We start from the raw sequence: 26,900 nt of genomic DNA, 5'->3' as shown, positions 1-26,900 counted from the left end.
AGGCACCTGCCACCATGCCCGGCTAATTTTTTGTATTTTTAGTAGAGACGGGGTTTCACTGTGCTAGCCAGGATGGTCTTGATCTCCTGACCTCGTGATCTGCACGCCTCGGCCTCCCAAAGTGCCAGGATTACAGGCATGAACCACCGTGCTCAGCTGCAATTCAATTTTTTTCCCCAATACAGACCCAGTTGTTCTAGCACCATCTGTTCCTTTCTGCCTTGTATTGTCTTGGTGCCTAGAATTACCTTTTAAGGTGTATCAAATGATATCACTCCTTTTCCAAAGCCTTTCAGTGGTTTCCCACCTCAGAGTAAAGACCAAAATTTGCCTCATTAAGGTTCTACATGATCTGGAAAGATGAGATCCTGACTCATCTCCCGATACCCTGACTTACTCCCTTGCTCCAAACATCCTGACCTTGCTATTGTTTCATCATGCCAGATACTCTCCTGCCTCAGGGCCTTTGGATGGAAAACTCTTCCTTCAGATATCTGAATGGCTCAATCCTTTACTTTCTTCAGGGCTACCTTCTTTTTTTTTGAGACGGAGTCTCGCTCTGTCACCCAGGCTAGAGTGCAGTGGTGCAATCTCGGCTCACTGCAACCTCCGCCTCCCGGGTTCATGCCATTCTCCTGCCTCAGCCTCTCCGAGTAGCTGGGACTACAGGCGCCCACCACCACGCCCGGCTAATTTTTTGTATTTTTAGTAGAGACGGGGTTTCACCGTGGTCTCAATCTCCTGACCTCATGATCCGCCCGCCTCGGCCTCCCAAAGTGCTGGGATTACAAGCGTGAGCCACCACACCCGGCAGGGCTACCTTCTTAATGAGGCCTTTTTTGGATACCCTAAAATTTCAGCGGCCTCCCACACTTCCTATTATTTCTTTGACTTCCTTTCCTTATGACTTACCATTATCTAACATACTGTACGTTTAATTTTTCTTGTTTCTATCTGAATGTAAGCTTGAACGGCTATGCATTTATTTTGTTGACTCACTGCTCTGGCATCTAAGACAATGCTTGGTACATGGCAAGCATTTGATAAATTCATTAAATGAATAAGAATATTGAGGCCCAGAAAGATGAAGTTACTCACCTAAGATTACACAGATAATAAACAATAAAGCTACATTGCCTTACTTCAGAGTCTAAGCTCTTAAGCCTGAGAGATGGGCTCCATTACTGAGTAGGGCTCAGTATACTGGTACAGAGGTGCAGTGAACCTGGCAGCTTCCTCCACCTTTTCTTCTTCTTTTTTTTTTTAAAGAGATGGAGTCTTGCTGCTGGGTGCAGCAGCTCACGCCTGTAATCCCAGTACTTTGGGAGGCAGAGGCGGGTGGATCACAAGGTCAGGAGATCGAGACCATCCTGGCCAACATGGCGAAACCTCCTCTACTAAAAATATAAAAATTAAAGCTACTCAGGAGGCTGAGGCAGGAGAATCGCTTGAACCAGGGAGTCGGAGCTTGCAGTGAGCCAAGATCACGCCACTGCACTCCAGCCTGGCGACAGAGTGAGACTCTGTCTCAAAGAAAAAAAAAAAGAGATGGGAGTCTTGCTATGTTGCCCAGGCTGGACTCAAACTCCTGGGCTCAAGCAATTCTCTCACCTCAGCCTCCTGAGTAGCTGGGACTACAGGCGTGTGCAACTGCGCCCTGCTAGCCCCCTCCACCTTCTGCCTGCGATGGAGCCAGGTGTTCCAGGGCTGGGGTTTGGCCTAAGCATCTTAGCAAATCAGTCATGTCCAAGGCACAACTGGGGGCAAGGCCAGTGTGCTGTTGCTCCCCAGTGGCTAGAATGGGGAAGAACGGGCTAAAAGCTGCCTTGAAGCTGAAGAGGGGTAGGGGACCTGGTTGGTTCTTGGTTCGCAGTCTCTCTCCTCACAGAAGACACAATGCAGGGGTGGGCATTAAGAGATCTTTATTTTACCAGAAGGGACAGGCAGTGGGGCAGTGCAACATCCAAGCCCCAGACCAGACATGCAGCATCCACATGCAGGAAGAGCTACACAGGCTGGGGCAGGGCCAGGGTGGGGAGCTGGGACCACTGGACACTCACAGCACCCCTGCCAAGACGCTTGGGTCCTGGGCTCTTCTGCCTCCATTGGAGCAAGGAAACAGAGGATTGGGTTGCTTCCCCATAGCTGAAACCCCATCACTCTGGCCAGGAAGAAAGATGGCACAAGGGCTCTGGGGTCTGGCCAGGCTACAGCACTCGATTCTGTACAGGATTGGCACAGCCTTGTCCACCAGAAGGGCCCAACACCCAGGACAGTGCAGCCCTAGCAGGAAGAAGGTCTACACACTTTCTGTCCCCAACAGGGCTAGACCCTCATCTCAGAAAACTTAGCAGAGTTGGGACCAAACCCCACCGCTCCAGCAGGAACATGCCCATAAAGAGGCCTTCCCTGAGCACAAGCAGGAGCCTCCTAAGGCAGTAGGAAACTGAGGAAGCTGCTGCAGACAGGAGGCCTTGCCTCTGTGCCCTTGGGGTCAGGGAGAAAGGACAGGGTATGAGCGCCGGCCGGGGCCTTGAGTGGATGAGGGGAAGGACAGTGTCTCTGGGCCCTGCAGGTCATGGCTGCCCAGACCTAGAGGGGCAGCAGCGGGTGAGGCTGTGGGCTTCCTGGGGCAGGGTTTAGGGCTGGGAAGACCAGTACAGGAGAGAGGACAGTGACCGTCCTACCCAGAACCCCTGCCCATGCTGAGCTCTGGCCAGGGCCATAGGGAGGATGGACAGATGCACAGAGAACTTCAAGGCACCAGGATTCTGAGGAGCAGCGGGGCCACCCCCCACAGAGAGTGATTGTAATAAACATCTTCAGCTTAATCTACATGATGTGCATGGGGGAGAGAAAAAGACAGACAAAGGAAAAGTCACACAGGGAGATGAGACACAAACCTGATGAAAGTGGCAGTGAAAGTGGGGTGAAGGAGAGGAAGAGGAGGAGGTGGACAGACAGGAGAGACAGGAAGACAGCCAGAGATGGCCTGAACACGCAGCACTTCTGGTCCCTTCAAGATAAGGCACCAGAGTCAGTAACGTTCCCGTTGTTCTGTGGGATTAAAACGGGTGCTGGAGGGAGGGCCGGGTGGCTGCTGAAGTGAGTGGGCCTGCAGGAGCCTCACACCTGCACACCAGTGGCCTTCTTGATCAGGGGTATCTGCAAGGATGGGAGATGCCATAAGGCCTTGGCTCCAGGGCCCAGGACCACTTTGCCTGGGCCAGTCTGATGGGCTGCCCGGGCAACCCCACCGCAGCTAGGCAGGCACATACCTTAGACAGGTCCACGCCCGTGAGGGCATGCACAGAGGCAGGCAGCTCAGCCAGCAGTCGGTTCACTTCTGATGTGACCTTGCTGTTGTCTCCACTGAGGACCACAATCTCATCAACTTTGGTAAGTGGGGCAGCGATTTTGGCAGCAATCTAGGAGGTAAGAGTGGGAGGAGAGCCTGGTTGGTGCTGACTCTGTTCTCAGCCCGGTCCAGCATCTCTCCCTCCCTTCCTTAACTCACTCCAACCCCAAAGCAGCCTGGGCGGCCCTTAGTCTCGAGCCATGGTAAGAGGCCCTGTGGGCCAGGGATGGCTTAGGCCTGTTGTAGGGTTCCTGCCCCCTCCTGAGGATGCTCTTCATTTAACCCTTCTAGCCATCTGTCCCTGTGTTACTGCCAAGGCCCAGAGAAGTTCTGGCACTTGCCCAGATTGTCAAGCAAGGACACTTGAACCCTGGGACCCGCTTGGGTGGAAGCCTCACCTGGGGCAGGGCCTCCAGCACCAAGGCCATCTTGGCTGCATCCCCGTATTTCTGGTAGGCTTCTGCCTTGAGCTTCATCCGCTCAGCCTCCGCCTTGCCCATCGCCTCGATGACTGCCGCTTCCGCCTCCCCGATTTTGCGGATCTTCTCAGCCTCTGCCTGTGCCAAGAGGACCTGCTTCACCCTGGGGGAGCCCAGGACAGGCAGGATCAGTGGGACGTACCAGGGTCCTCTCAAGCCTTGCCTGGGGGCCAGCAAACCTTCAAACCCTCTGCTCTGGGGGCTGTCAGGGGTGGGAGACATTTGAACGGACGGGGGTGGCCTGACCTTCCAGCTCTGGCCAGGAAAAGGCCACCAGCTCCCATCTGTAAGTGGGAGGGGACAAACCAGGATGCCGTCTATGCCCAAGCACTACACCAGACACTGGAGCCTCCTTTATCTATTTAGTCTTCTTTTTTTTATTATTTTTTATTTTTTTTATTTTTTTTGAGACAGAGTCTCGCTCTGTCACCCAGGCTGGAGTGCAGTGGCGCGATCTCGGCTCACTGCAAGCTCCGCCTCCCGGGTTCACGCCATTCTCCTGCCTCAGCCTCTCCGAGTAGCTGGGACTACAGGCGCCCGCCACCACGCCCGGCTAATTTTTTGTATTTTTAGTAGACACGGGGTTTCACCGTGGTCTTGATCTCCTGACCTCGGGATCCGCCCGCCTCGGCCTCCCAAAGTGCTGGGATTACAAGCGTGAGCCACCGCGCCTGGCCTTCTCTTTAGTCTTCTTAACAGCCGTCCCACAGGGGACGTGGGGTTATCTTCACTTCACAGTGAGTAAGAAGACACAGTGGAGGGGGAGAAGTGGCTTCCAAGCTGTGGTCAGGAGAGTAGAGGGAGTGCACTGAAGGCAGAGGAGCCTGACTAAGCCCTGACCCCGGCACCTGGGCGGCTCTCACTTTTCACCCTCGGCAATCTGCTGGATGCGGTGGGCCTCGGCCTCGGCAGGCCGGCGCACTGTAGCAATGAGCTCCTTGTCCGTACGCAGGATCTCCTGTGCCTCCACGGCAATCTGTTTCTTGCGCTGCACAACCTCAATCTCAATCTCTTCCTGCCGGATCTTCTGCTGTTCACGGGCCCCCTGCAGCTCATAGGCCAACTGGGCCTCAGCTGTCTGTGGCAAGAGGGTGGTTGGCACATTAGAGGCTGGTCACCAAGTCCTGATCCCTGAGCCCCAACCCAGGATGCCCTCAGGCTGCTCACCTTGATGTTAACCTCCTCACTGAAGGCTGACTTTTGCAGCTCGAAGGCTCGCTTAGAGTCAGCAATCTTGGTGTCTGCCATGAACTTCACATCCAGCATCTCCTTCTTGCACTCAGCTTCCTGGGGGCAAAAGGGGCAGAAGGGGCAGGTGAGTGAGTAGAGGTCCTGAGTCATCATGGTCCCATCACCCCTGAGCTTCCCATCCTTGAACCCACGTACCCGGATGCCTGCGTCCCGTTCAGCCTCGGCCACGCCAATGTCAGCATCTCTCTGCACCACGGCAGTCTGCGTCTTGCCCAGGGAGCTCAGATAGTCCACTTTGTCATATACGTCCTGGAGAGGGAAGGGGGTATCAGAGGCTCAAAGGAGCAGCCAGAGGCACAAAGGTGCCCCTCTAGCCAAGCCACCATCTCCCAGATGGACGCCAGGAGATACAGCTTCCCATCATGTCGTACCTTGATGGTGAAGCTGAGGATCTCAATGCCCATGCGGCCAACATCAGGGGCTGCCACCTCCCGCACCAGCTTGGCAAACTGGTCCCGGTCCTGATAAATCTGCTCCACTGTCAGGGTCCCTGGGGGCAGAGGGATCAGAGGCTGGCTCCCCAGGGACCCAGCCAGCTGGGGAAAGGAGGAGGCATGCATGTAGAGGTCGGGGTGCATGCGGGGTGCTGCACTCTGAGCTGGGTCTTCCTGGGGTATCTTCTCAACAGCACTTAACACTGAGCTTCCTGGTGCACAGTCCAGGCTGAACGAGGAAAAGTGTCCCAAGCAGCACTAGGTTCCTGAGCAGACCGACAGCCTCCATCCCACCCTCACTCACGCCCTCCCCTCGCTCATGCCCTCCCCTCACTCACGCCCTCCCCTCACTCACGCCCACCTTCACTCACGCCCACCTTCACTCACGCCCACCTTCACTCACGCCCACCTTCACTCACACCCTCTCCTTCACTCACACCCTCTCCTTCACTCATGCCCTCCCTTCACTCAAGTCACCTGAAGTTTTGAAATTAAATATTTGAGGAAAAATGTTTTAGCTTGAAACTCCTGTGAAACAGGCCCCCTGCCCAGCCCTGCACCCCTCCCTGCCTTGGCTTAGGGGCCCGTGAGGCTCCTCAAAGGCTGAACAGGGCCTCACCGAGGATGGAGCGCAGATGTCCCTCCAGGGTCTGCAGGACGACGTTTTTGATGTCCTGCACATTCTTGCCCAGAAACTGCTCACAAGCCACGGCCAGGAGTTCCTTCTCCGTCATAATCTTCACCTGCCAGTGATGACAAAGGCGCTTCAGCCAGGCTGGAGCGAGGCAGATGGAGGGAGGCCCCAGACCCAGAAGTAGGCAGGATGGTGGCTATGCCTCCTTCTTTCCTTTTTTCAGACCTGGAGGCCCTGGGGGGCTGGAATCTGTCTGAGGCCTCTAGTGGGGAGACAGCAGCACAAGGGCTTCTCACACTGCGAAACTTCACCTGCACTGGCAGCCCCAGGCCCTGCCACGGCCTCTCCTGGGCATTCGGGGCTTGTCTCCCCACCCCTCCAGCCTATTGTCCCCTCACCAGCTAATTCCTCCCTTGCAGGCTTCCTACACGTGGGAGACCCTCAGGCTGAGGGGCAGAGAGTATGACAAGCAGAATGAGCAATAGGGACACAGACAGAGAAGGAAAGAGCTGGACAGGGCAGGAGAGGGTTGGGGGATGCAACCGAGGGTGCCTCTCTTTCTTGAGTTACTCAGCCAACCCCTCGCCGAGGCCTACAGCATGGCTGAACCTCGCTGCCCTGTGAAGCCAAGAGGTGAATCGGGGCAGGAAGCCCTCACCTAGGCCCCCAGCTGGGAATATGACGCAGCCTCCGACTCCCAGAGTCCAGAGTTCCTCTGCCTCACATGGCCTCTCCCTCTGGGCCCCACCCCTCCCACCCCATACCCATGGAACAAGGAAGGCCTGGATTCTGGGGCTTGACATTTCCAACACCTGCAAAGAATGGGGGTGGGGTTAGTGAGCCAGGAGCCCTCGGCACTGGTTCTGTCCCTCGTGGGCCCGCTGAGGAGAGAAGGGGTGTCTGTTAGTCATGCCGGGTGGCCAGAAGGGCCCGGTGAGCACGTTCCAGTGGCGACGACCCGACTGGCCCTCTCTTGTGGGACTTGCGGGGGCTGGGGCGCTGGAGAGAGACTGCCCCTGGCTGCTGTCCTCGCCTCCTCCCCCCAAACCCGAGTACGGGACCAGGCAGCTCAACGGACATGCGCAGGGCTGCTGAGTTACTATACCTGGGCGACACCCGTCACAGTTAAAGCTACCCCCTCGGCCGTCTCTACGTCCTCGCAGCGGGGCTGCAACGTCATAATCTCTAGGGAAATCCTGCCAAGAAATGCAAAACAGGGGCATGGGTCTGGGGGCGCAGGGCCTGGTGGTGTTGGGAAAGAGGCCAGTACCTCACTGCTCCGGCTGGGTCCTGGTGAGGAAGGTGGAGGGAGGACTCTCCATGGGGCTGAGATGGGAGTGTCTGAGAAGGAGGTGGGCACGAGGGCAGGGTGGGTGCAGGTGGCCCCCAGGGGAAGGAGCGGAAGTGGGCTGCATATGTGCACACACCCTCTGCTCAAGTCAGCCTGGCTGGAATTGTGAGGAAAAGGAAGTAGAAAGAAGTGGCTGTGGGTGGTCAGGGGCTGTTGGTCGGGGAAGAATCCAGGTGTAGCTGTGTGTATGTTCTGGGATAGCAAGTCAGTGCTGGTCCTCCTGGCCCTGCCATGCAGGCCATCCGTGGATGTCAACTGAGCCTCCCGCAGGGGCCCTTGCCCATTCCTTGGTCTACCCAGCACCCCAGGGTGCCCCAGGAAGCTGCTTGGAAAGCTCTGCCTGATTGCCTGGCATCCTGGAGTATGCCCACTGCTGGGCTAAGATGGAAGTGATTCTGTACCTGCCCCTTGCCAGAGAAGCCCTACCTGGTGGCTGCAGCCTTTGACTTGAAACCCGCGTCTAGTATTAGGCCCAGGTGGGTCACATGGGGAATTTAGACTGAGGTCACACTAGAGCTTCTTGGCCAAGGAGTGTTAACCCTGGAAAGAGTTGTTCTGGCCACGTAATCTGACTCCCCCAGGGTCCACAGTCACCCACTTTAAAAGGGATCTGGGCTTTGCAGGTGTTTCAAGTGTAGGTGTGGGTGTGGAAGGGGAGAGGACTGCATCAAATGGGGTATTGAGGGAGGCCTGGACCCTACCCCTTCCACACAAGGTGCTCTGAGCCTCTCAGGCCTCTGCACCTCCCATGGCTACAAGGGCTAAGGGGATGGGGATGGTCCCCTTCCCCATTAGAGATGGCAGGAAGGGTGAAGAAGGGAGTGGTGGTGCAGTGTTTTTGCCTAAGCAGAGGCTGAAGGGCAACTGAATGCAGAGGGAGGGGGTGAGAAAGATGCGGTTCAGGCCTCTTCCAGCCTGGGAACCCGCTGGCACACAGGCTCTGAGGGGGCAGCGCCTTTTTGTTGTTCGCTCCTGCAGTCCACATGCCTCAAACTGAGAAGGTACTCAGTAGAGAGCTGGTGAATGAAGCAATGAAGAGGGGAACCCACACATGACAGAGTAAGCATTTGGAGCTAATTAACACCCAAGCCCAAGAATAGATTTCGCCAGCTATGGCTGCATGGTAACGAAGGCCTGGCATCCAGGGACACTCACTGGCAGACTTGGCAGAGCTTCCAGAATCCCTCGCTGTTTCCCTACTTGCAGTCCAATAGGCAAGGGCAAGGGACCTAGGGATCTACAGGGATCCATCCTGGCACCCAGAGCAGTGGAGGAGAGAAAAGAGGAGAGGGAGGAAGGCACGGTCTCAGGAGGGGAGTCCATCGGCTCCTGTCTGCCAGGCCCCGCAGGGCAGGAAGAGAGAAGGTTAGACACGGAGGAGGAAGCAGGTGGGTTATTACCTGTGCAACCCCTGTTACGAATAGTGGAACCCCCTCCGACGTCTCAATATTCTCACAGCGACACAGGATGGTCATAACCTCCAGAGACAGTCTGAGGAGCAGCCAGGGAGTGGGGAGAGGTAGGGACAGGAAGGGGAGGAGGGGACACAGCAAACACACACAGTAGTTACCAGACAAGCACTGATGCCTGACGCGGGGGGCATGCTGTCAGTAATCCAACCCCCCAACTGCCAGCTCAGCCGAGGGCTGCAGGAGAGCAGAGACCCCCTGTGCTGATCCGAGGCCTCTGGGTCTCTTCTCTAGCCCCCAAACCCTTTTAGTGAGGGCCTGCTGCGCTGGGGAAGATGCCTGCTGCCACCCTGGGCCTGCAGCCTGAGGTCAGGAGGCTTGTGCACAGGACACCTGGGTTGCCCACCACCTCACTTTCCCAGGGATCCTGTCGCAATCTGGGAGACTGAGCCTTAGCCCCCTATCTTCACACAGGTAAACCTGTGTTTCCAGAAATCGGGAGTGGGAGGCTATTCTGGGGACTCCTGAGCTTTAGCAAATACTGAATCCGCCAGGTCTGCACTATCTATCACTAAGGCAAGGAGAGGCCAGAAAAGCCCAAATGTTCTGATGTGGGGGGCCAAGGAAGGCTGGGGGAGAAAGTGTGCTCCTGCCAGAATACTCAGGGACAACCGGGAGATAAGGGAAACATTTAATTGGGAATTTCCAAAGTTGGCCAGGGGCAGAGAGATTATTGGCAAAGAAAACAAGGTGCCTCAAAGCTCCCTGGCCCATCCTGGCTGGGCCTCCCTAGGCAGTGTGTGTGCAGGGTGGTTGTCCAGGCAGAGGCCAGGCTGTGGACAGTGTGGAAGGTTTCCCTAAATCAGAGGAAGGAAGAGAGGGCAGAGGCCGAGGGTGAAGGGGCAGAAGCAGGTGGAGGGGGTGATAAGGAGCAGCAGTCGATGTGCAGCCCCCATCTCAATCCCAGGAGGGGCCATCCCCACAGTGCCAGCCCTGGGGCACTGGCCATGCAGGCATGCAAAAGTTGCCTTCATTCCAGCCCCTAACACTAGCATCCTTGGGCCTGAGAGGATTCTTGACACAGCTCAGACAGGAACCCACCAAGCTCTCTTCTGGGGAAGGAGAGAGGGAAAATAGGGGAGAGAGAGGGAGGGAGGAAGGGTAGTGGGGAGGGAAGAAGGGAGGCTGCAGCTCAGATGCCAAAGGTGGAAGAATTGCTCAGGTAAGAGGGAGAGAGCTGCCCATATCAGGGCCTCGGGATAGTATAGGATGTGGCAGCAAAGTGCAGCAGGAGGGGTCACTGAGCCTGGAAGAAGAATGGCTGACCCCAAGGGCAGGTGATATATAGACAGCTGCAGAAAGGACCTTGAGAGGGAGGCTGAGTATCCAGGCTGAGTTAGAAGCCTCTACTCTGACCTGAGAGGCTCCTGCCAGCCTAGGGAAATAAAGGCCCCAGCCTGTGGAGCTGTCCCCCAAGCAGGCTAGAGACTGGGGAAGAGACTGCCCCCCAGAAAAGGGGTAAGAAAGGGAAGGATTACTGGCTCAGACTACCCAGCAAGTGAGACCAGAGGGAGGATGTAGAGCCTGGGTGTGAGGTCAGTGTCCTGGGAAGAGATACAAGGCCCTTCACCTCTAACTTCCAAACTTGCTGTCAGAAAGGCTCAGCCCTTCTGTCCTGGCTCTGCTCCCTGGAGCAAGAAGGGAGAGCAGGGGACCAAGAATCCAGAGAAAGGACTGCAGGGGAATTGGCCTAGCAGTGGCTGCCCATGCAGGACAGGTGTCTGGACAAGATACTCTGTTGTGCTGGGAATGCACAGCGTGTGGGGTGGCAGTATGTCTGGAGAGGGCTCCCCACGGCTTCTGACAGGCCACTGGCCCACTCAGGTGCGGCCAGGATCCTCTCGAGTGGAGGCTGTGGCCACTACTGATTACTCTGACACTTTGAGCCTTGGACCAGAAGAGTCCCCAGCATTGCTCACCTCCGGCCGTGTAAAGTGAGGAGAGAGGTGGGACAGTGGAGCGGTTACTGGGAACCAGTGAAGTTAATCCATTGTGCCATTCTTCCCGTTCCCCCCGACCCTAGCAGATGCCCTCAGACTCCCAGGAGCCTCAAGCGCTAGCAGCTTGGTGCAGACGTGAGCTGCTGACGGGTGGGGGATGGGGCAGAGGAGGTTTCCACTGGAATCTCCATGATTTCCCCTGTGGGGTGACCGACCCCCTTGCAACATGCCCACAGTTCTGCTGCCCTTGTTGCCTGGGTCCTGGTTGGGAAGGGTCTGTTCCTCCCCTCCCCACCGCCCCATCTCCCATAATCAGGAAGGGGGCTATCGTGGAAAGGTAGCTGGCATGCCTCATCTCCCGGGTGGGCAATGAGGGTAGCAGGAGAGGCCAGGTCTGGCCCTGCCCTAGGCTCTGCAGGCAGCAGCAGGTAGAGCTGGATGGTGGGCCCTATGGGGAGCTGAAATCTCACTTCCTCTAGTAAGTCTTTCCAGACTGATTTAGGAGGTCCAGACCTGTCTTGCTCAGCCCCAGCACTAATTCGTTAAGTCCCCCTCCCTGTCTAACTTACCACTGTCACAGAACCACTTTTGACTCTATGTCCATTCTCTGCCACGTAGTCCCTGCCTGGATTACCCCAGGGCCTGCATAGGGAAGGGTATGCATGGGGTCCCTCCAGCCTTTCCTCCCTTCATATGCCCACTCCAAACTGGGCGTATAATAAAGACTTCTTAAATAACTTTGAGTTATAATCAGGAAATCAAGATTCTGCCAGGGTTATGACCCTGAATTCTCTGGGACAGAAGTAATGCCACCTCCAGTGGAAAAAAGAACACCCACTAAGGAGGGGGTGCCCATGACAGACCTTCCTGACGCGTGTCTCCTGCACCCCTGTGCAACCCATCTCACATGCTTCTTAGGAGGTCCCCCCCAACCCTACCCCTCCACCGCCAGAATGGAATGTGGAAATGGTAGATGCTCTAGCTGACCCTCAGGGTGAAGCAGAACAATGGTGGAAGCCCCTCTCTCCGTGGCCCACTCCATGACAGGTCCTAGAGTCCCCAGGTGCTTACCTCTGAGTGTCGGAGATACACCACCAGGCCCAGGCCCAGCCGCCAAACACGTACTGTTTATAGTCGGAACCACAACAGCCCCCTGGGGAGCAAAGCAAACCACCGCAGGTCAGTCGGTTCTTGGGTCTGTCTACCCTCTAGCCCACTGAGAGCAACTTTTGTCCTTTACCTGCTCTGATACTTGACAACGCCTACTGTTGGGTGCCTCGTACTGAGGTTACACATAAATGAGAGAGTTCTCCCTGCCCTTATGGGAGTTAAAATCTAGTTTGGTAGACAGGCAATTTACATAAAGAGAAGGATAGCCAACGAATAGTTCAGAATGTAAGTGCTTCCAGAGAAAAGAAGAACAGAACAGGACAATGGGCAGAGGTGATCTGAAAAAGCTTTTTTTTTTTTTTTCCAGACAGAATGTCACTCTGTTGCCCAGGCTAGAGTGCAGTGGTGCAGTCGCGGCTCACTGCAACCTCTGCCTCTTGGGTTCAAGTGGTTCTCCTGCCTCAGCCTCCTGAGTTGCTGGGATCACAGGTGCCCACCACAACATACCTGGCTAATTTTTGTATTTTTAGTATAGACAGAGTTTCACCATGTTGGCCAGGCTGGTCTCAAACTCTTGGCCTTAGGCAATCTGCCTGCCTTGGCCTCCCAAAGTGTGAGCCACCTCGCCAGGCCAGCTTTTTTTTTTTTTTTTTCCTGGAGACGGAGTTTTGCTCTGTTGCCCAGGCTGGAGTGCAGTGGCGTGATCTCGGCTCACTGCAACCTCCGCCTCCCAGGTTCAAGCAATTCTCCTGCCTCAGCCTCCCAAGTAGCTAGGATTATAGGCATGCACCACCATGCCCGTCTAATTTTTGTATTCTTAGTAGAGATGGGGTTTCACCATATTGGCCAGGCTGGTCTTGAACTCTTGACCCTGTGATCCACCTGCCTCAGCCTCCCAAAATGCTGGGATTACAGGCATGAGCCACCGCGCCCAGTCCAGCTTCCATTTTTAATTAATTCATTCAATAAACAAGTATTCCCTGGAGTTCACCTGTTATCACAGTGGGTGTAGACAGAGAGGGAACGCGGACAGGGGCAACACTGGGGGGCTGGGAGGGAAGGAAGAGTCTCCCAGCCAAGGCAAGGGGGTTTGCTCTTCTGCCTGGCAGACACATCTCAGTGAGGCTGGTTCTCTACTTCCAAAACATTCAGAATGACTTTGTTCCTCTCGTGGGAACGGGTGGGGAAGGCAAGGCCTCAAAACAAAGGCTAACTTGTGGTACCAATGGGAGAAGTGAAGAGAAAGCAAAAAGGCCTAAAAAGGAAGTGGTTCTTGGAAACAGTGTGTCAGTTACACAGAATATCTAATTCAGCCACAACCCAGATCCATGCTGTAGACATGTTCCACATGATCCCTATACAGAAACGAGAAAAATCAATTCCTAAGTTTTTTTTTTTTTTTGAGAAGGAGTCTCGTTCTGTTGCCCAGGCTAGAGTGCAGTGGTGCAATCTCAGCTCACTGCAAGCTCCACTTCCCAGGTTCACGTGATTCTTCTGCCTCAGCCTCCCGAATAGCTGGGACTACAGGTGCCCGCCACCACGCCCGGCTAACTTTTTGTATTTTTAATAGAGACGGGGTTTCACCGCGTTAGCCAGGATGGTCTCGATCTCCTGACCTCGTGATCTGCCCGCCGCAGCTTCCCAAAGTGCTGGGATTACAGGCGTGAGCCACCGCACCCGGCAATTCCTGAGATTCTTGTAGTGAACTCTCTTGTTAATGCCAAAATTCCTCATCAAGTTCAAGGAAACCTTCATAAAACTGGACAGGCAGTTAACTTGCAGTGCAAAAAAAAAAAAAATGTACAGGAAACAGTATTCAAAGGAAATACGTGATCTGGGAAAAACCAGAGTGTTATCATTTTTTTTTTTTTTTGAGACAGGGTCTCATTCTGTCGCCCAGGCTAGAGTACACTGCACACGAGTACAGCACTGCTGGAGTACACGGCTCACTGCAGCCTCCACCTCTTGGGCTCAATCGATCCTCCCACCTTAGCTTCTCGAGTAGCTGGAACCGCAGGTGTGTGCCCCTACGCCCAGCTAATTTTTGTATTTTTTGTGGAGACAAGGTTTCACCATGTTGCCCAGGCTGTTCTCGAATTCCTGGGCTCAAGCGATCCACATGCGTTGGCCTCTCAAAGTGCTGGGATTACAGGCATGAGCCGCCGCACCTGGCCGAGCATTATCATTTCCATGTTCACGAAGTTAGGTTTTCATGAAAGCTTCAAAGAACCTCAAAAGGTTGTCTGACTCCCAAGGTCAAGGGTCTGGGGGAGTTTCATGCAGCTGGGTTAGTGTCTCTGAGGACTCACGGCAGGGAACAAGGCAAGTGGAGGGGCAGAGGGCAGATCACACAGTGTCTTGTGTGTCAGGCCAAGAAGCTGTGTATGTGAGTGACAGGGAGCAAGGTTACCCTTGAGAAACACACCACTTTGCACGAGGAGTGCAAAAGTTTATGCTGTGCAGTACAGCAGCCTCTAGCAACACATGACTGTTGTGCACTTCAAATGAGGCTGGTATGACTGGGGAACTGAATTTTTTTTTTTTTTTTTTTTTTTTTGAGATAGAGTCTCGCTCTGTTGCCCAGGCTGGAGTGCAGTGGCGCAATCTCGGCTCACTGCAAGCTCCGCCTCCCGGGTTCACGCCATTCTCCTGCCTCAGCCTCTCCGAGTAGCTGGGACTACAGGCGCCCGCCACCACGCCCGGCTAATTTTTTGTATTTTTAGTAGAGACGGGGTTTCACCGTGGTCTCGATCTCCTGACCTCGTGATCTGCCCGCCTCGGCCTCCCAAAGTGCTGGGATTACAAGCGTGAGCCACCACGCCCGGCCCTGAATTTTTTAATTAATTTAAATGGCCACCTGTGGCTCCTGTCCACATCGGACAGTGCAGCTGTAGAGTCTGGGTTTGGGTGGGTGGTGAGGACAATAATAGAAACAGACACAATGGAGAGAACAGGAAACTGGGGACAAATTTTTGGTGGGTGGAGGCAAAGAAATAAAGACCTGCTCCACTTCACCCCCAGTGGGGAGGGCTTGAAAGGTTGGAGAGCTGGCATCTAATAGTGCTTACCAGGTGGGTAACCCAGTTTTCTGGGTCTGCTGCCATGCATGAAGTTCTAGTAGCAGAGCCAGAGGTCCAGGGATCAAGGAGCAATGTGGGCAGGGAACAGTAAGAGGGGGTCCTGGGTCTCTGTTTCTCTGGGGTAGAACTACCTGTTAACAGGGCTGCTGTTCAAGGTAAGGCATTCCAGGCCTCTCTGACCTGGGAAGTGGGGTAGGGAGGCCTCTGAGGACAAGCACTCAATCTGAAACCCAAATCATTTCAGGATCAAGTGAAACTGGAAGGGGACCAAAAATCATAGCTTATTCTACATCTTCTGGCCTGGTGGGGGCTGGGGCATGGCTGCCTTGGGCTAGCCCCAGGGACTTCTCAATGTGCAGTGGGAAGGTGGTAGTGGTGAGGGTAGGATGAGGGAGTGGGGTGGGGGATGGACAGGGTAGATGGCCACTCTTTTTTTTTTTTTTTTGAGATAGAGTCTCACTGTGTCGCCCAGGCTGGAGTGCACTGGCGCAAACTCCACCTCCCGGGTTCACGCCATTCTCCTGCCTCAGCCTCTCCGAGTAGCTGGGACTACAGGCGCCCACCACCACGCCCGACTAATTTTTTGTATTATAGAGACGGGGTTTCACCTTGGTCTCGATCTCCTGGCCTCGTGATCCGCCCGCCTCGGCCTCCCAAAGTGCTGGGATTACAAGCATGAGCCACTGCGCCCGGCCTGGATGGCCACTCTTTATCTTTTCTTTTTTTTTTTTTGAGACAGAGTCTTGTTCTGTTGCCCAGGTTGAAGTGCAGTGACATAATATCAGCTCAATGCAACCTCCGCCTCCCAGGTTCAAGCGATTCTCCTGCCTCAGCCTCCCAAGTAGCTGGGATTACAGGCAACCACCACCACGTCTGGCTAATTTTTAAATTTTTAGTAGAGATGGGGTTTCGCCATGTTGGCCAGGCTGGTCTCGAACTCCTGACCTCAGGTGATCTGCCTGCCTCAGGCGCCCAAAGTGCTGGGATTACAGGCATGAGCCACCGCACCCAGCCCACCCTTTACCTTTTTCTTTGGCTTGGGGAGCAGGCTACCACAGCTCAAGCTGGGCCTTGGCCAAGGGCAACATTGCCAGGTTCCCAAGGGTAGCAACAACAGGAAGCTGAAACTGCCAGATTACCCGCCCCTACCAGCATCCTCCCCTGGAAGGCAACTTCCTGCCAGCTTCCTGGTCACTCAGCCTGAGCACCCCTCCCAAGAGGCCAGTTAGGTGCCTCTTCCTTGATTTCCCTAACTCTTACTCGTCTCAAGACCTGGAAGTTTCTCCTAACTGTACCTCACTCTACTCTTTCTAACCCAATTTGCTTTCCCTTTCCACAATTAAGCTGAAGAACCACAAAATACCCTACGATAACCTCTGTTCCATTCCCTTAGCCCTTCCCCAGGACACAGCCCACCACTCTGCCCTCTCAGGAGCATCCCCTGCCCTTCCTGGCCTTCCTCCACCTTCTTTTTTTTTTTTTTTGAGACAGTATTGTGCTCTGTCACCCGGCTGAATGCAGTGGTGTAATCACAGCTCACTGCAGCTTTGAACTCACGGGCTCAAGCGATCCTCCAGCCTCAGCCTTCCATACACCGCAATGCCTGTCTAATTAAAAAGAATTGTTTTTGTAGAGACAGGGTCTCGCTGAGGGAAGAGAGAGACCCTCTCATATTGTTTTGTACTCAATACCTGTTTTAAGAAAAAAAAACAAGGAAGTGAAATCAAAGACAGGCAGCCCGGTTCCAGGCTCAAAACCAGGCCTGGGCCTGCCTGGCCTAAACCTAGTAGTTAAAAATCAACTCATAACTTAGAAACGGATGTTATTCATAGATTCCAGACATTGTATAGAAGAACACTGTGAAACTCCCTGCCCTGTTCTGTTTCACTCTGACTACCAGTGCATGAAACCCCTGTCACATATCCCCTAGACTGCTCTATCAATCACGACCCTTTCATGTGAAATCTTTAGTGTTGTGAGCCCTTAAAAGGGACAGAAATTGTACACTCGAGGAGTTCGGATTTTAAGGCCGTAGCTTGCCGATGCTCCCAGCTGAATAAAGCCCTTCCTTCTACAACTCAGTATCTGAGAAGTTTTGTCTGCAGCTCATCCTGTTACATCACTATGTTGCACAAGCTGGTCTCAAACTCTGGGCCTCAAGTTATCCTCCCACCTTGGTCTCCTAAAGTGCTGGGATTACAGGTGTGAGCCACCGTGTCCAGCCCACCTTCTTCCTACTAGTCAAGAAGTCCATATCCTGGCTGGGCATGATGGCTCATGAATGTAATTCCAGCACTTCGGGAGGCTGAGGTGGGAGGATTGCTTGAGCCCAGGAGTTTGAGAGCAGTCTGGGCAACACAGGGAGACCCTGTCTCTACAAAAAATTAAAAATTAGCAGCCAGGCATGGTGGCTCACACCTGTAATTCCAGCACTTTGGGAGGCCGAGGTGGGTGGATCACTTGAGGCCAGGAGTTTGAGAACAGCGTGGCCAACATGGTGAAACCCTGTCTCTACTAAAAATATAAAAATTAGCTGGGCACCGTGGCGCATGCCTGTAATCCCAGCTACTTGGGAGGCTGAGGCATGAGAATGGCTTGAACCTGGTAGGTGGAGGCTGCAGTGAGCCGAAGTCACACCACTGCACTCCAGCCTGGGCAACAGAGCAAGACCTTGTTTTTTTTTTTTGTTTTTTTTTTTTTTTTTTTAAATACTGAGTATGGTGGCATCCACTTATAGTCTCAGCTACTTGGGAGGCTGAGGTGGGAGGACTGCTTGAGCCTAGGAGGTCGAGGCTGCAGTGAGCTGTGATCATGCTACTGCACTCTAGTAGCCTGGGTGACAGAGCAAGACTGTGTCTCAAAAAAAAAAAAAAGTCCATATCCTACTAGGGGGTTTAATCTTTTTTGAACCACATACCCCTTTAGCAATCCAGCAATGCCTAAGGACCCCTCCTCAAGAATATTGGTTTATTATTTATTTATTTATTGAAATAGGGTCTCACTCTGTTGCCCAGGTTGGAGTGCAATGGTGTGATCTTGGCTCAATGCATCCTCTGCCTCCTGGGCTCAAGCGATCCTCCCACCTCAGCCTCCGGAGTAGCTGGGACCACAGGTATGTGCCACCACTCCTGGCAAATTTTTTTTTTTTTTGGTAGAGACAGAGTTTTGCCATGTTGCCCAAGCTGGTCTCAAACTCCTGGCCTCGAGTGATCCATCTGCCTCAGCCTCTCAAATTGCTGGAATTACAGGCATTAGTCTGGCCAAGAATACTTATAAATTCATAAAATAAATACATAAGAAAGAAATTATATTGAAAGTTATCAAAATTTAAAACAACCAAATGTGCAATACAGTAATGTCGTTCTTTATTAATACATTAAATAGTAAGATCTAGTGGTAAATCTAATTATTAGCTTAATTCCGAAATACAGATGAATTATTTCCTTTGTTTTTGGGACGCTTACAAGCACGTGTCACTATGCCCGGCTAATTTTTTGTATTTTTAACAGAAACAGGGTTTCAACATGTTAGCCAGAAAGGTCTTGAACTCCTGACCTCAGTTGATCCTCCCGTCTTGGCCTCCCAAAGTGCTGGGATTTTCAAGGTACCAGATTTTCAAGGTACCAGAAATAACTGTAGTGTAGTAGGAAACTTTCTGCTAATACTATCATGAATTGTTGCCAACATCCATAATCACAGAAAACACTAAATTTCAGTTAGGGTGAGTGAAAATAAAATTATACTTTTCTCCCCCCTTATCCCCACCCCCCGACCCCATCCAAATGAAAAGGATTCCCCTTTAAAATTTTCAAAAGTAGAGAGAAAAAAGGTTTTATGTTACAAACTGAAGGAGGGAAGTTAGATAATAAGAAAGGATGGAAAAGATGACCATTAGATGTATTAGCATCCTCCTTCTGAAACTGGGCTGGGTGAGGTGCCTCTGGTCTTAGACCCAGGTCCAAGGTGCAAGGCAGACAGGTGGGGGCAGGGGTGGGAGCAGTTGCTCTGCTCTCTCAGGAGTCCACACACAAGAGGGAGCTGGATCTCAGCTTGATCATCTCAAATCCCAAGGTATCATTGTGCCAGGCATTATCTGCCACCCCCCCCAACCTGAGCATCCTCAGTTCTCAGCATGACCTCCTCTTCCCACCCCTAAAAGCTTTGAAGCTAACAGAGCATTGACTTCTGTTCTGAAGACCAGGTTCTCAGTAACTGGAAGGCACAGAGCAGCCCATCTCTGGGGCTCTTCATGCCCCTCAGTCCCAAGTCCTTTCCACAAGGATGGAATTGGAGCTTTTGTCTTCTCAGCTCAGAGTCTGGGCTTCCTGAACGAAATTCCACAAGAAAAACAAAGTGCAGTGCAGATTCTGGTCTCTAAAAGCCTTCTCTAAGGGTGGGGACTGGGAGACAGGTCCAGGTCTTATAGAGGAGCAAGTCTGCCTTCAGTGTTCTCTGGGAGTCTCCCTTCTGTCCCCAAGGCTATTTCTGGTCTTCAGGGGGGTAGGGTACTTATCTCCCACACACTGGGGATGTCCCAGTGGACAGACTGATTTTGAGATCCAAAGTGAGCCTGAAGCCATGTTTTGGAATGAAAATTCCCAGTGGATTTATCACCCCTTTCCAAGGGTTGGCAGCTGTAAGGCCTGGCTCAGGGCTTCTATCCCCTACTATCTCTTCAGTAACCAGTTCTACCAAATCTGCACGCAGGCTTAAAAAATCAGCACTGATAGTGGGAAGACAGACAAGAGAAATTCCTCCAGCTCCAGGCCTCCAAGCTGTCAGGCACCAGGACCCCCCTCCGCCAGCTCCTGAGAGCAAGGAGCTGCACAACCCGGTGGCTTGCAAGGTGTCCGCCGCTTCTCAAAGCACTCCAAATATAAAATCTCAATAGCAGCTCCTCTTCCCCAGTACCGCAGTCCCCATGCCCCACCTAGACAGAAATTCTGGAACTTGCAGCATTTTGCAATCCCGAGCTGCACGGCCCAGAACCGGGTTTCCCAACCTGTAGAGGCCGCACTCGCGTCTCCTGGGCGGGCAGTGCCGGTAATCCCCTACAAGCCCCAGCCTGCTTGGAATTAACGGGTCTGACTGTGCCGAGAAAGGACCTCTGTTTCAGGGCCCCTCCCCATACAGGCACCTGCCCTCCAGGACTGCGCGACCCGCCCCCAATCGCGGGCGCTGGAATCCAGCCAAACCTCTGCGTTCCCGGCACCACCAGTTCCCTCCCTCCTGGAACCCCGCGGCTTCAGTTCGGGACCCCCAACCTCACGGAGGAGCGGCGGGGAGGCCCGCCTAGGGAGGGGGAGGGGGAGGAGAAGCAAATAAACACAGGAAAACACGCGGCGGGAGGGGGAGACCCCTGGTGGGTGCCCGAGGGTGCGCAGCAAGGAAAGCGTGAGCACAAGGGGATCTCTCTCGAAAGGGGCCTCAGGTGCGGCCCGGGGGCCAGCGCCCTGCGCCGCGCGGTGGACTCAGGCCCAGCTCTTCCCCGTGCACTCCCCAGCCCTGCACCCACCCCGAGTATCCTCCACAGCGCCCACCTTCCTCGCCGCCCCCTCACCTGAAACCACCAGCGCCTCGTTGGGCCCCACCGTGTGGCAATTGCCCATGGCGCCGGCGGCACGGAGGGCCCTCGGGACCGCACAGACCCGGACAGCAACAGCGGGTCCGCAGCGCCGGCCGCGCCCAGCCTATCCCGCCACCCCCAGCGGCCGGCCGCCCGCTCGCCCGCGCCCCTCTGTGGTCGCAGCCCCGCCGGAAGTGTGGCGGCGGAGGGCGGGGCCGGCGCGTTGAGGCAGGAGCGAGGGCAGCCTCGGCGGTCAACGCGCTTTATTCCAAGGGGCTCCGGATACAGATCGCCCCAGCCCGGCATCCGCCCGGAAGGCGTCCCCTTACTCTCATGGGGCACCTCGATACCAGCTGCCCTGCCCTGACACTTCTCAGCACCCATCTTAAGGCAGTTGGCCCTGGCCTCAGACCCTTGGGTTCAAATCCCAGACCCTCCTCCTACTCACTGTGAGACCTTGGGCGAGTCCCTTAGCTCGGAAGCCTAATTTCGCCTCATTAACATGGGGGTAATTTAACTACCTAGCTAGATGGTTGCAAAGGGCTCAATTCATTACTTCTCAATGTTGGCACTGCATCACATTGCAAACTTCCTGCCTCTGCTCCAGGGCTGATCAGAATCAATGAGGGTGGGGCCTGAAAATACTACATCGAAATTTCCGAGAAGCACAGGGTCTAGCATATTACCCCCTCTCTCTCCATCTGGGGTTACTGTCACTCTCAGGAAGAAATAATCACCCATTATTCCTTCAACCAGGAAAACAGATGTCCAGGGCACGGCTTGGGGCCCCAGAAAGTAACCATGGAGGTCAAGATCACAGACCCGTGTGTGCATGGCCTGGCACACATCTGAGGTTTTCAAGGACCATGAAGTGCCATGGAAAGCATCCTGGCCCGAGGGTTAGGAGAGCTGGCTCTCAGGCTCAACTTTAGCCTGAATTCGGTGCGTCATCTTAGACAAATCTGGTGAGCTCTGAGGGCTGAGGTAAGGTTGAGAAACTGTGGGCTCCTCAGGGTGGGGGGTGCTTAGAGAAGATGGGGCCCCTGAGTCCTCAGACTGGGGGTCTTCATCGGGTTCAGCATCCTCCCCAGGCCCAAGCCCTGCCAGCCTCTTGCTGGCCTCCCATAGCCGATGGGCTGCCCGGTCGTCTCGGGCAGCTGGAGGCACCTCTTCCACATGGCAGTTGGCAAAGTATCTCCCACTGAGGGGCTCGATGCCCTCTTGTAAAGCACAATACAGGGGTGTCTGGGCACCCCCTCTTGGTGCCCGGAGCACCAGCCAAGCCAATGGGCGCAAAAGTGGGCGCAGCCATCCAGGAACATGGCGCAGGAACAGCTCCGAGTTCACAGGCCCTGTAGGCAGGAAGAAAGAAAGGAGTTGGGCTAGGCGCAGTGGTGTGTATTTACAGTCACAGCTACTTGGGAGGAGGAGCAGGAGGATCGCTTGAGCCCAGGAGTTTAAGACCATCCTGGGCAACATAGTCAAGCTCTGTCTCTTAAAAAAAAAAAAAAAAAAAAAAAAAAATTGAACAGAGCTAGAAGAACAGGGACAGAATCTGGTTTCAAGGGAACCAGGATAGTATTTACCAGGCATCGGGGGCTTCTGCGAGGTGACTTCACTCATTTCCTGCATGAAGCCTCTTCCCTTCCATCCAGACTGCTTGTTCACCCCACATCCCAGATTTTGTTCATGCCGTGTCCCATGCCTGAAACAATTCTCAGTCTCTCTCCATCTTTTCTTCTAGCTCAAGTCCTGTTCCTTGTTTAACCAGGATTTATTAAGTACTTGCAGTATACCAGCCACTATTTTGGACATTAGTGATATGGAATGTAATAAAGGCTTAATAAAGGCTAACTGCGATCATCGCTATTATAATTACTAATGAGCCTTAGGCAGTGACTATCCAAAATGCAGCATGGTAATATGAATATGGCAGATCTTGTTATCCTCGTATAACCTCTTCCATAAGACAAAGTGTGCCTCTGGATCCCCAATTATCTCACTCATAGTAAAAGCCAGAATGCCTATGGTGAACCTCCCTCCAAACCCTACAGGACCCAGTGCCTCTCTATGACCTCACCTCTTGCCACTCTCCCCCCTCACTCTGTTCCAGCCACATTAGCCTTTCTCAAGCACACCAGGAACTTCTGCCTTAGGGCCTCTGCACTTACTTTTTTCTGTTTTGGAGACAGTCTCGCTCTGTCACCCAGGCTGGAGTACAGTGGCGAGATCTCAGCTTACTGCAACGTCCACCTCCAGGTTCAGGCAATTCTCCTGCCTCAGCCTCCTGAATAGCTGGGACTACAGGTGACAGCCACAATGCCTAGCTAATTTTTGTATTTGTAGTAGAGACAGGTTTTCTTTTTTTTTTTCTTTTTTCTTTTTTTTTTTTTTGAGATGGAGTCTTGCTCTGTCCCCCAGGCTGGAGTGCAGTGGCGTGATCACGGCTCACTGCAAACTCCACCTCCCAGATTAAAGCGATTATCCTGCCTCAGCCTCCTGAGTAGCTGGGATTACAGGTGCGTGCCACCATGTCTGGCTAATTTTTGTATTTTTAGTAGAGACGGGGTTTCACCATGTTGGTCAGGCTTGTCTTGAACTCCTGACCTTGTGATTGCCCGCCTCGGCCTCCCAAAATGCTGGGATTACAGGTGTGAGCCACCACGCCCGGCCTAGAGATGGGGTTTCACCATGTTGCCCAGGTTGGTCTCGAACTCCTGACCTCAAGTGATCTACCAGCCTTGGCCTCCCAAAGTGCTGGGATTACAGGCATGAGCCACTGCTCCCAGCCCCGCTGCACTTATTATTTGTGCTGTTCTCTCTTTTTCTGGGCATCTCCCCACTGAGCCATGTATCTTTCAGGCCTCTGTTCAAATGTCACCTTTATAGATAATGTCTTCCTTGACTGCCACACCATATTCCCATTCCATTTGCCCCTCGCCCTGTTTCCTTTTTCCTCAGAGCACTCTATCACCACCCCTCATTGTATATATTTATTGGCTGTCTCCCTCTCCTCCAAACTAGAATGCAAACTCTATGAGGGCAGGGTCTTTGTTTTGTTCACTGCTATATCCCCAGCACTGCAAATAATGCCTGATACAGAGTAGGTACTCGGTAAATGCTTCTTGGATGAATTATTGGCTATCATCATCATCATTATCAGTTCAGTCAGTGCAGATGGCTCCTACGGGTGGGAATCCAGGTCTTATTCATGGCCATATAACCCCCAGGGCTCAGGACCCAGGCTTGTGGTATGAGAGGAAGAACCTAAACCAGGAGAGCCTGGTTCCAAGATCAGCAAGGAACAGGTCTCTCCTTGGACTATGCTTCCTTCCTGCTCTGAGATTCTGTGACCCAATGAGGGATGGGGGGTGGGGAAGTGGTAGTGGTGTGGGGGGCACAGGATGGGGCAAGGAAAGGAGAGGGGAATCGGAAGCCAAAGAACCAGACCTCACCTGGGTGGGCTGCATAGCAGGTGACGCCAGTGCCCTCAAGCTGGTTGGCAAGCTCCCGGGCAAACAGTACATTAGCCAGCTTAGTGTCAGCATATGCCCGCAGCTCCTGCCGCCAGCCCACCACTGGGCGGTCCAGGCATTTGAAGTCGAGACGTCCCCGACGGTGGGCAGCTGAGGCTACCACCACCACGCGGCTAGGGGCACATGCCTTCAGGCAAGGCAGCAGCAGATGTGTCAGCAGAAAAGGACCGATATGGTTCACCCGAAGCAGCAGGTTAAACGCCTCGCGGGTCCGGCCACAGGAACTGATCCCTGGGGCAGAGGCTAGATGTGAGCGGCTGCTCCAGAAGGAGCTCTGCAGCCTTGGCATCCCTATCTATGAGATGGGAGTAGGGGGCATCCTTCCCATGTGTCCACTGGCCCCAGCAGGGCCCCCGCTGGAGGGGGCAGCTGCCCCTGGCCACCCGCCACCCCACCCCACCCAGGGCCTGCTGCCCCTCACCGGCATTGTGGATGAGGATGTCCAACCGTGGCTCAGAGCTCAGGAAGGCAGTGGCAAAGGCCCGCACCGAGGCCAGACTGGCCAAGTCCAAGGCCATGAAGATGACCTCATTGTTCCCACTCTCCTGTGGAGCGGCAAGGGCTGGGCTTGTCACCAGGCATCTCTCTCCTCTTCCCTCTCCCCAGGCACCAAATTCTGAGAGTCCATCTCTTACTGTTTACTAAAATCTGCCCGTGTCTTAGAGTGTACTAGATAAGTTTGTGGATTCAAATCCTGACTTTGCCTTTTACTAAAGTGTGTCCTTGGGCAAGATACTTAATCTCTCTGGGCCTCAGTTCTCTCACTGCATAAAGGGAATAATAATAACAACAGTCCCAATCTCACTGATCTGTTGTGAGGATGAAAGGAGTTAACATGTGTAAAATACACTCCAGCAGCACTGGGTAGGTACTTGCTATTATTATTATCACCTCCTTTCCCCATTACCATTTACCCTAAAATCTGTAACTTCTCACTGGTCTCCTCTCTCCCGCTCTTGCCCCTCCACTCCAGGCACCACGCAGCCACAAAGGGGTTCCTTCCAAAGGCTATTCTGACAGTCCAGAGCCTACTGAGGGCCATTCATGGTCTCCACTGGTCTCTGCTACCCAATCTATAAAATCCAAGTTTCTCAATAGGCTCTAGAAGGTTCTCCAGCCCCCTCATTTGCCCATCTTCCTCATACTTTGTGCTCCAGCCTTATTAAATCTTTTTCTGTTTTTCAGATCAGTCCAGCTCTCTTGCCTCAGAGCCTTTGCTTATGCTGTGCCCTCTGCTGTTCCCTTTCCTACTAATCATTAATCCAACTTCTACTGATGCTTAAACGTCTCAGACCTGCAATTACGGCCTTCAGGAAGCCCCTCCCCCACTCGGCTCTGGTGCGCTTTCCTCGGGTGACCCCGGCGCTCCGTGCACTCCCTCTTCGCGCTCAGCCGCCCGCGCCGCACTCTCCTCCCTGGACCCGGATCCTCCGCAGCCCCTTTGCTGGCTTCTCCGTGTCCCGGCGGGTTCTCGGCTCACCGTTCCACGCGCCCCCGCTGCCTCTCACCTGGCGGAGGTCGAAGGCAGCCGCTTCCCCGCGCTCCCGGCTGCGGCAGGCCAGCACCACGCGCGCTCCCCGGCGCGCCAGCTCCAGCGCCGTCATCTTCCCGATGCCGCTGTTGGCGCCTGCGGACCGCGGGCGGGAGCCGAGCTGAGCTGAGCCCGGCGGGCCGCTGCTACCGCCGACCCGGCCTCCTCTCCGCGCGCCCCGCCAGCTCGCACTCACCCGCCTCCGCACTCACCCGTGACCACGGCCGTGCGGCCCCGCAGGTTGCCCATGCCGCCGCACGGCGGGGCCTTCACCAGGTTGTAGTAGATAAGCACGTAAGCGCCCAGCAGCAACCCCGCACCCAGCAGCAGCGCCTCCATGCCGGCCGCGCCTCCCGGCTCCCGCCCAGGCCCCGCGCCGCCCTGGATCGCCGCCAGGCGGCTGCCGATCCGCCCCGCACAGGCCTGGAACGGCGCCGGGGCGCGTCAGCCTCCGAAGGCGGAGGCGGGCAGGAGGCTGGGCAGGGGTGTGTGCGCGTGCGGGTGCGCGCCGGCCCTGCGAGCGCCCCCTAGGCGAGCGTCGGCGTCCTGGGGGCGTGTGCCTCTGTGGACACCTTTGAGGTGCGTGTGTGCACTTGGGCCCTGGGAGCGCCCCCTAGGTGTGTGCCTGTGTGAACTCCTAGGTGTGTGTGTCCACGTACACCCTGGGAGTGCATGCTAGGTATGTGCATGCATCTGCAACGCTTGTATGTGAATGATCTCTAGGTATGTATGTGCCCATGGCCCCGAGGATCACCCTTTGGGTTGTGTGCGTGCCTCTGGATCCTGTGTGTGAGCCCATGTAAGCATCTTGTAGGTGTTTGTGTGCATTCCGGCAGAGTCCCTCCAGGCATGTGCCTGCATCTGTAGTCTCTGCCAATGCATGTGCTTGCATATCTCCATATGTTTACTCGAGGTGTATGTAGCACAGTCCCTCCCTTCTGAAGTTAGGTGTGTACATGAATACACGTGTGTCTTTGAGTTTAGTCCTAGATGCTTTTCCCTCTAGGAACAAGTCCTTCTCCTTCCTTCCCTTCCGAACAAATCCTTCTCCTTCCTTTCCTCCCTTCCTTCCTTCCTTCCTTCCTTCCTTCCTTCCCTCCCTCCCTCCCTCCCTTCCTTCCTTCTTTCCTTTCTTTCTTTCTTTTGAGACGGAGTCTCCCT

General features: G+C 54.3%; 2 protein-coding genes across 5 annotated transcripts; both read right to left on the bottom strand.

Moving 5' to 3' along the window:
* Positions 1–1,905: 1,905 nt before the first annotated feature.
* Positions 1,906–21,078, bottom strand: FLOT2 (flotillin 2). Of its 4 annotated transcripts, none has more exons than XM_003277142.4 (11): positions 20,667–21,078; positions 11,988–12,069; positions 7,262–7,352; positions 6,142–6,265; positions 5,460–5,578; positions 5,224–5,337; positions 5,005–5,124; positions 4,701–4,915; positions 3,757–3,940; positions 3,279–3,428; positions 1,906–3,165 (listed from the first exon to the last, which is right to left on the bottom strand). In XM_003277142.4, the coding sequence occupies exons 1-11, from the start codon at positions 20,713–20,715 to the stop codon at positions 3,127–3,129; spliced, it is 1,287 nt and encodes a 428-aa protein (XP_003277190.1). In that variant the 5' UTR covers positions 20,716–21,078; the 3' UTR covers positions 1,906–3,126. The 4 variants fall into 4 exon arrangements, with proteins under 4 accessions (XP_003277190.1, XP_012358991.1, XP_030655481.1 ...); XM_012503537.2 differs by lacking the exon at positions 7,262–7,352 and adding an exon at positions 8,908–8,998 and having other exon boundaries at positions 20,667–20,865; XM_030799621.1 differs by lacking the exon at positions 7,262–7,352 and having other exon boundaries at positions 20,667–20,713.
* Positions 20,921–26,209, bottom strand: DHRS13 (dehydrogenase/reductase 13). The gene is made up of 5 exons (XM_003277062.2): positions 25,952–26,209; positions 25,717–25,835; positions 24,630–24,753; positions 24,128–24,439; positions 20,921–22,024 (listed from the first exon to the last, which is right to left on the bottom strand). Exons 1-5 carry the CDS (start codon positions 26,076–26,078, stop codon positions 21,573–21,575), a joined length of 1,134 nt encoding a protein of 377 aa, XP_003277110.2. The 5' UTR covers positions 26,079–26,209; the 3' UTR covers positions 20,921–21,572.
* Between the last annotated feature and the right edge of the window lie 691 nt (positions 26,210–26,900).

This window comes from Nomascus leucogenys, chromosome 19 (genome assembly GCF_006542625.1).
Source record: "Nomascus leucogenys isolate Asia chromosome 19, Asia_NLE_v1, whole genome shotgun sequence".
Lineage (NCBI taxonomy): Eukaryota > Metazoa > Chordata > Mammalia > Primates > Hylobatidae > Nomascus > Nomascus leucogenys.
Note: the sequence above shows the minus strand (reverse complement) of the source record. Positions and strands in the feature narration are given on the sequence as shown.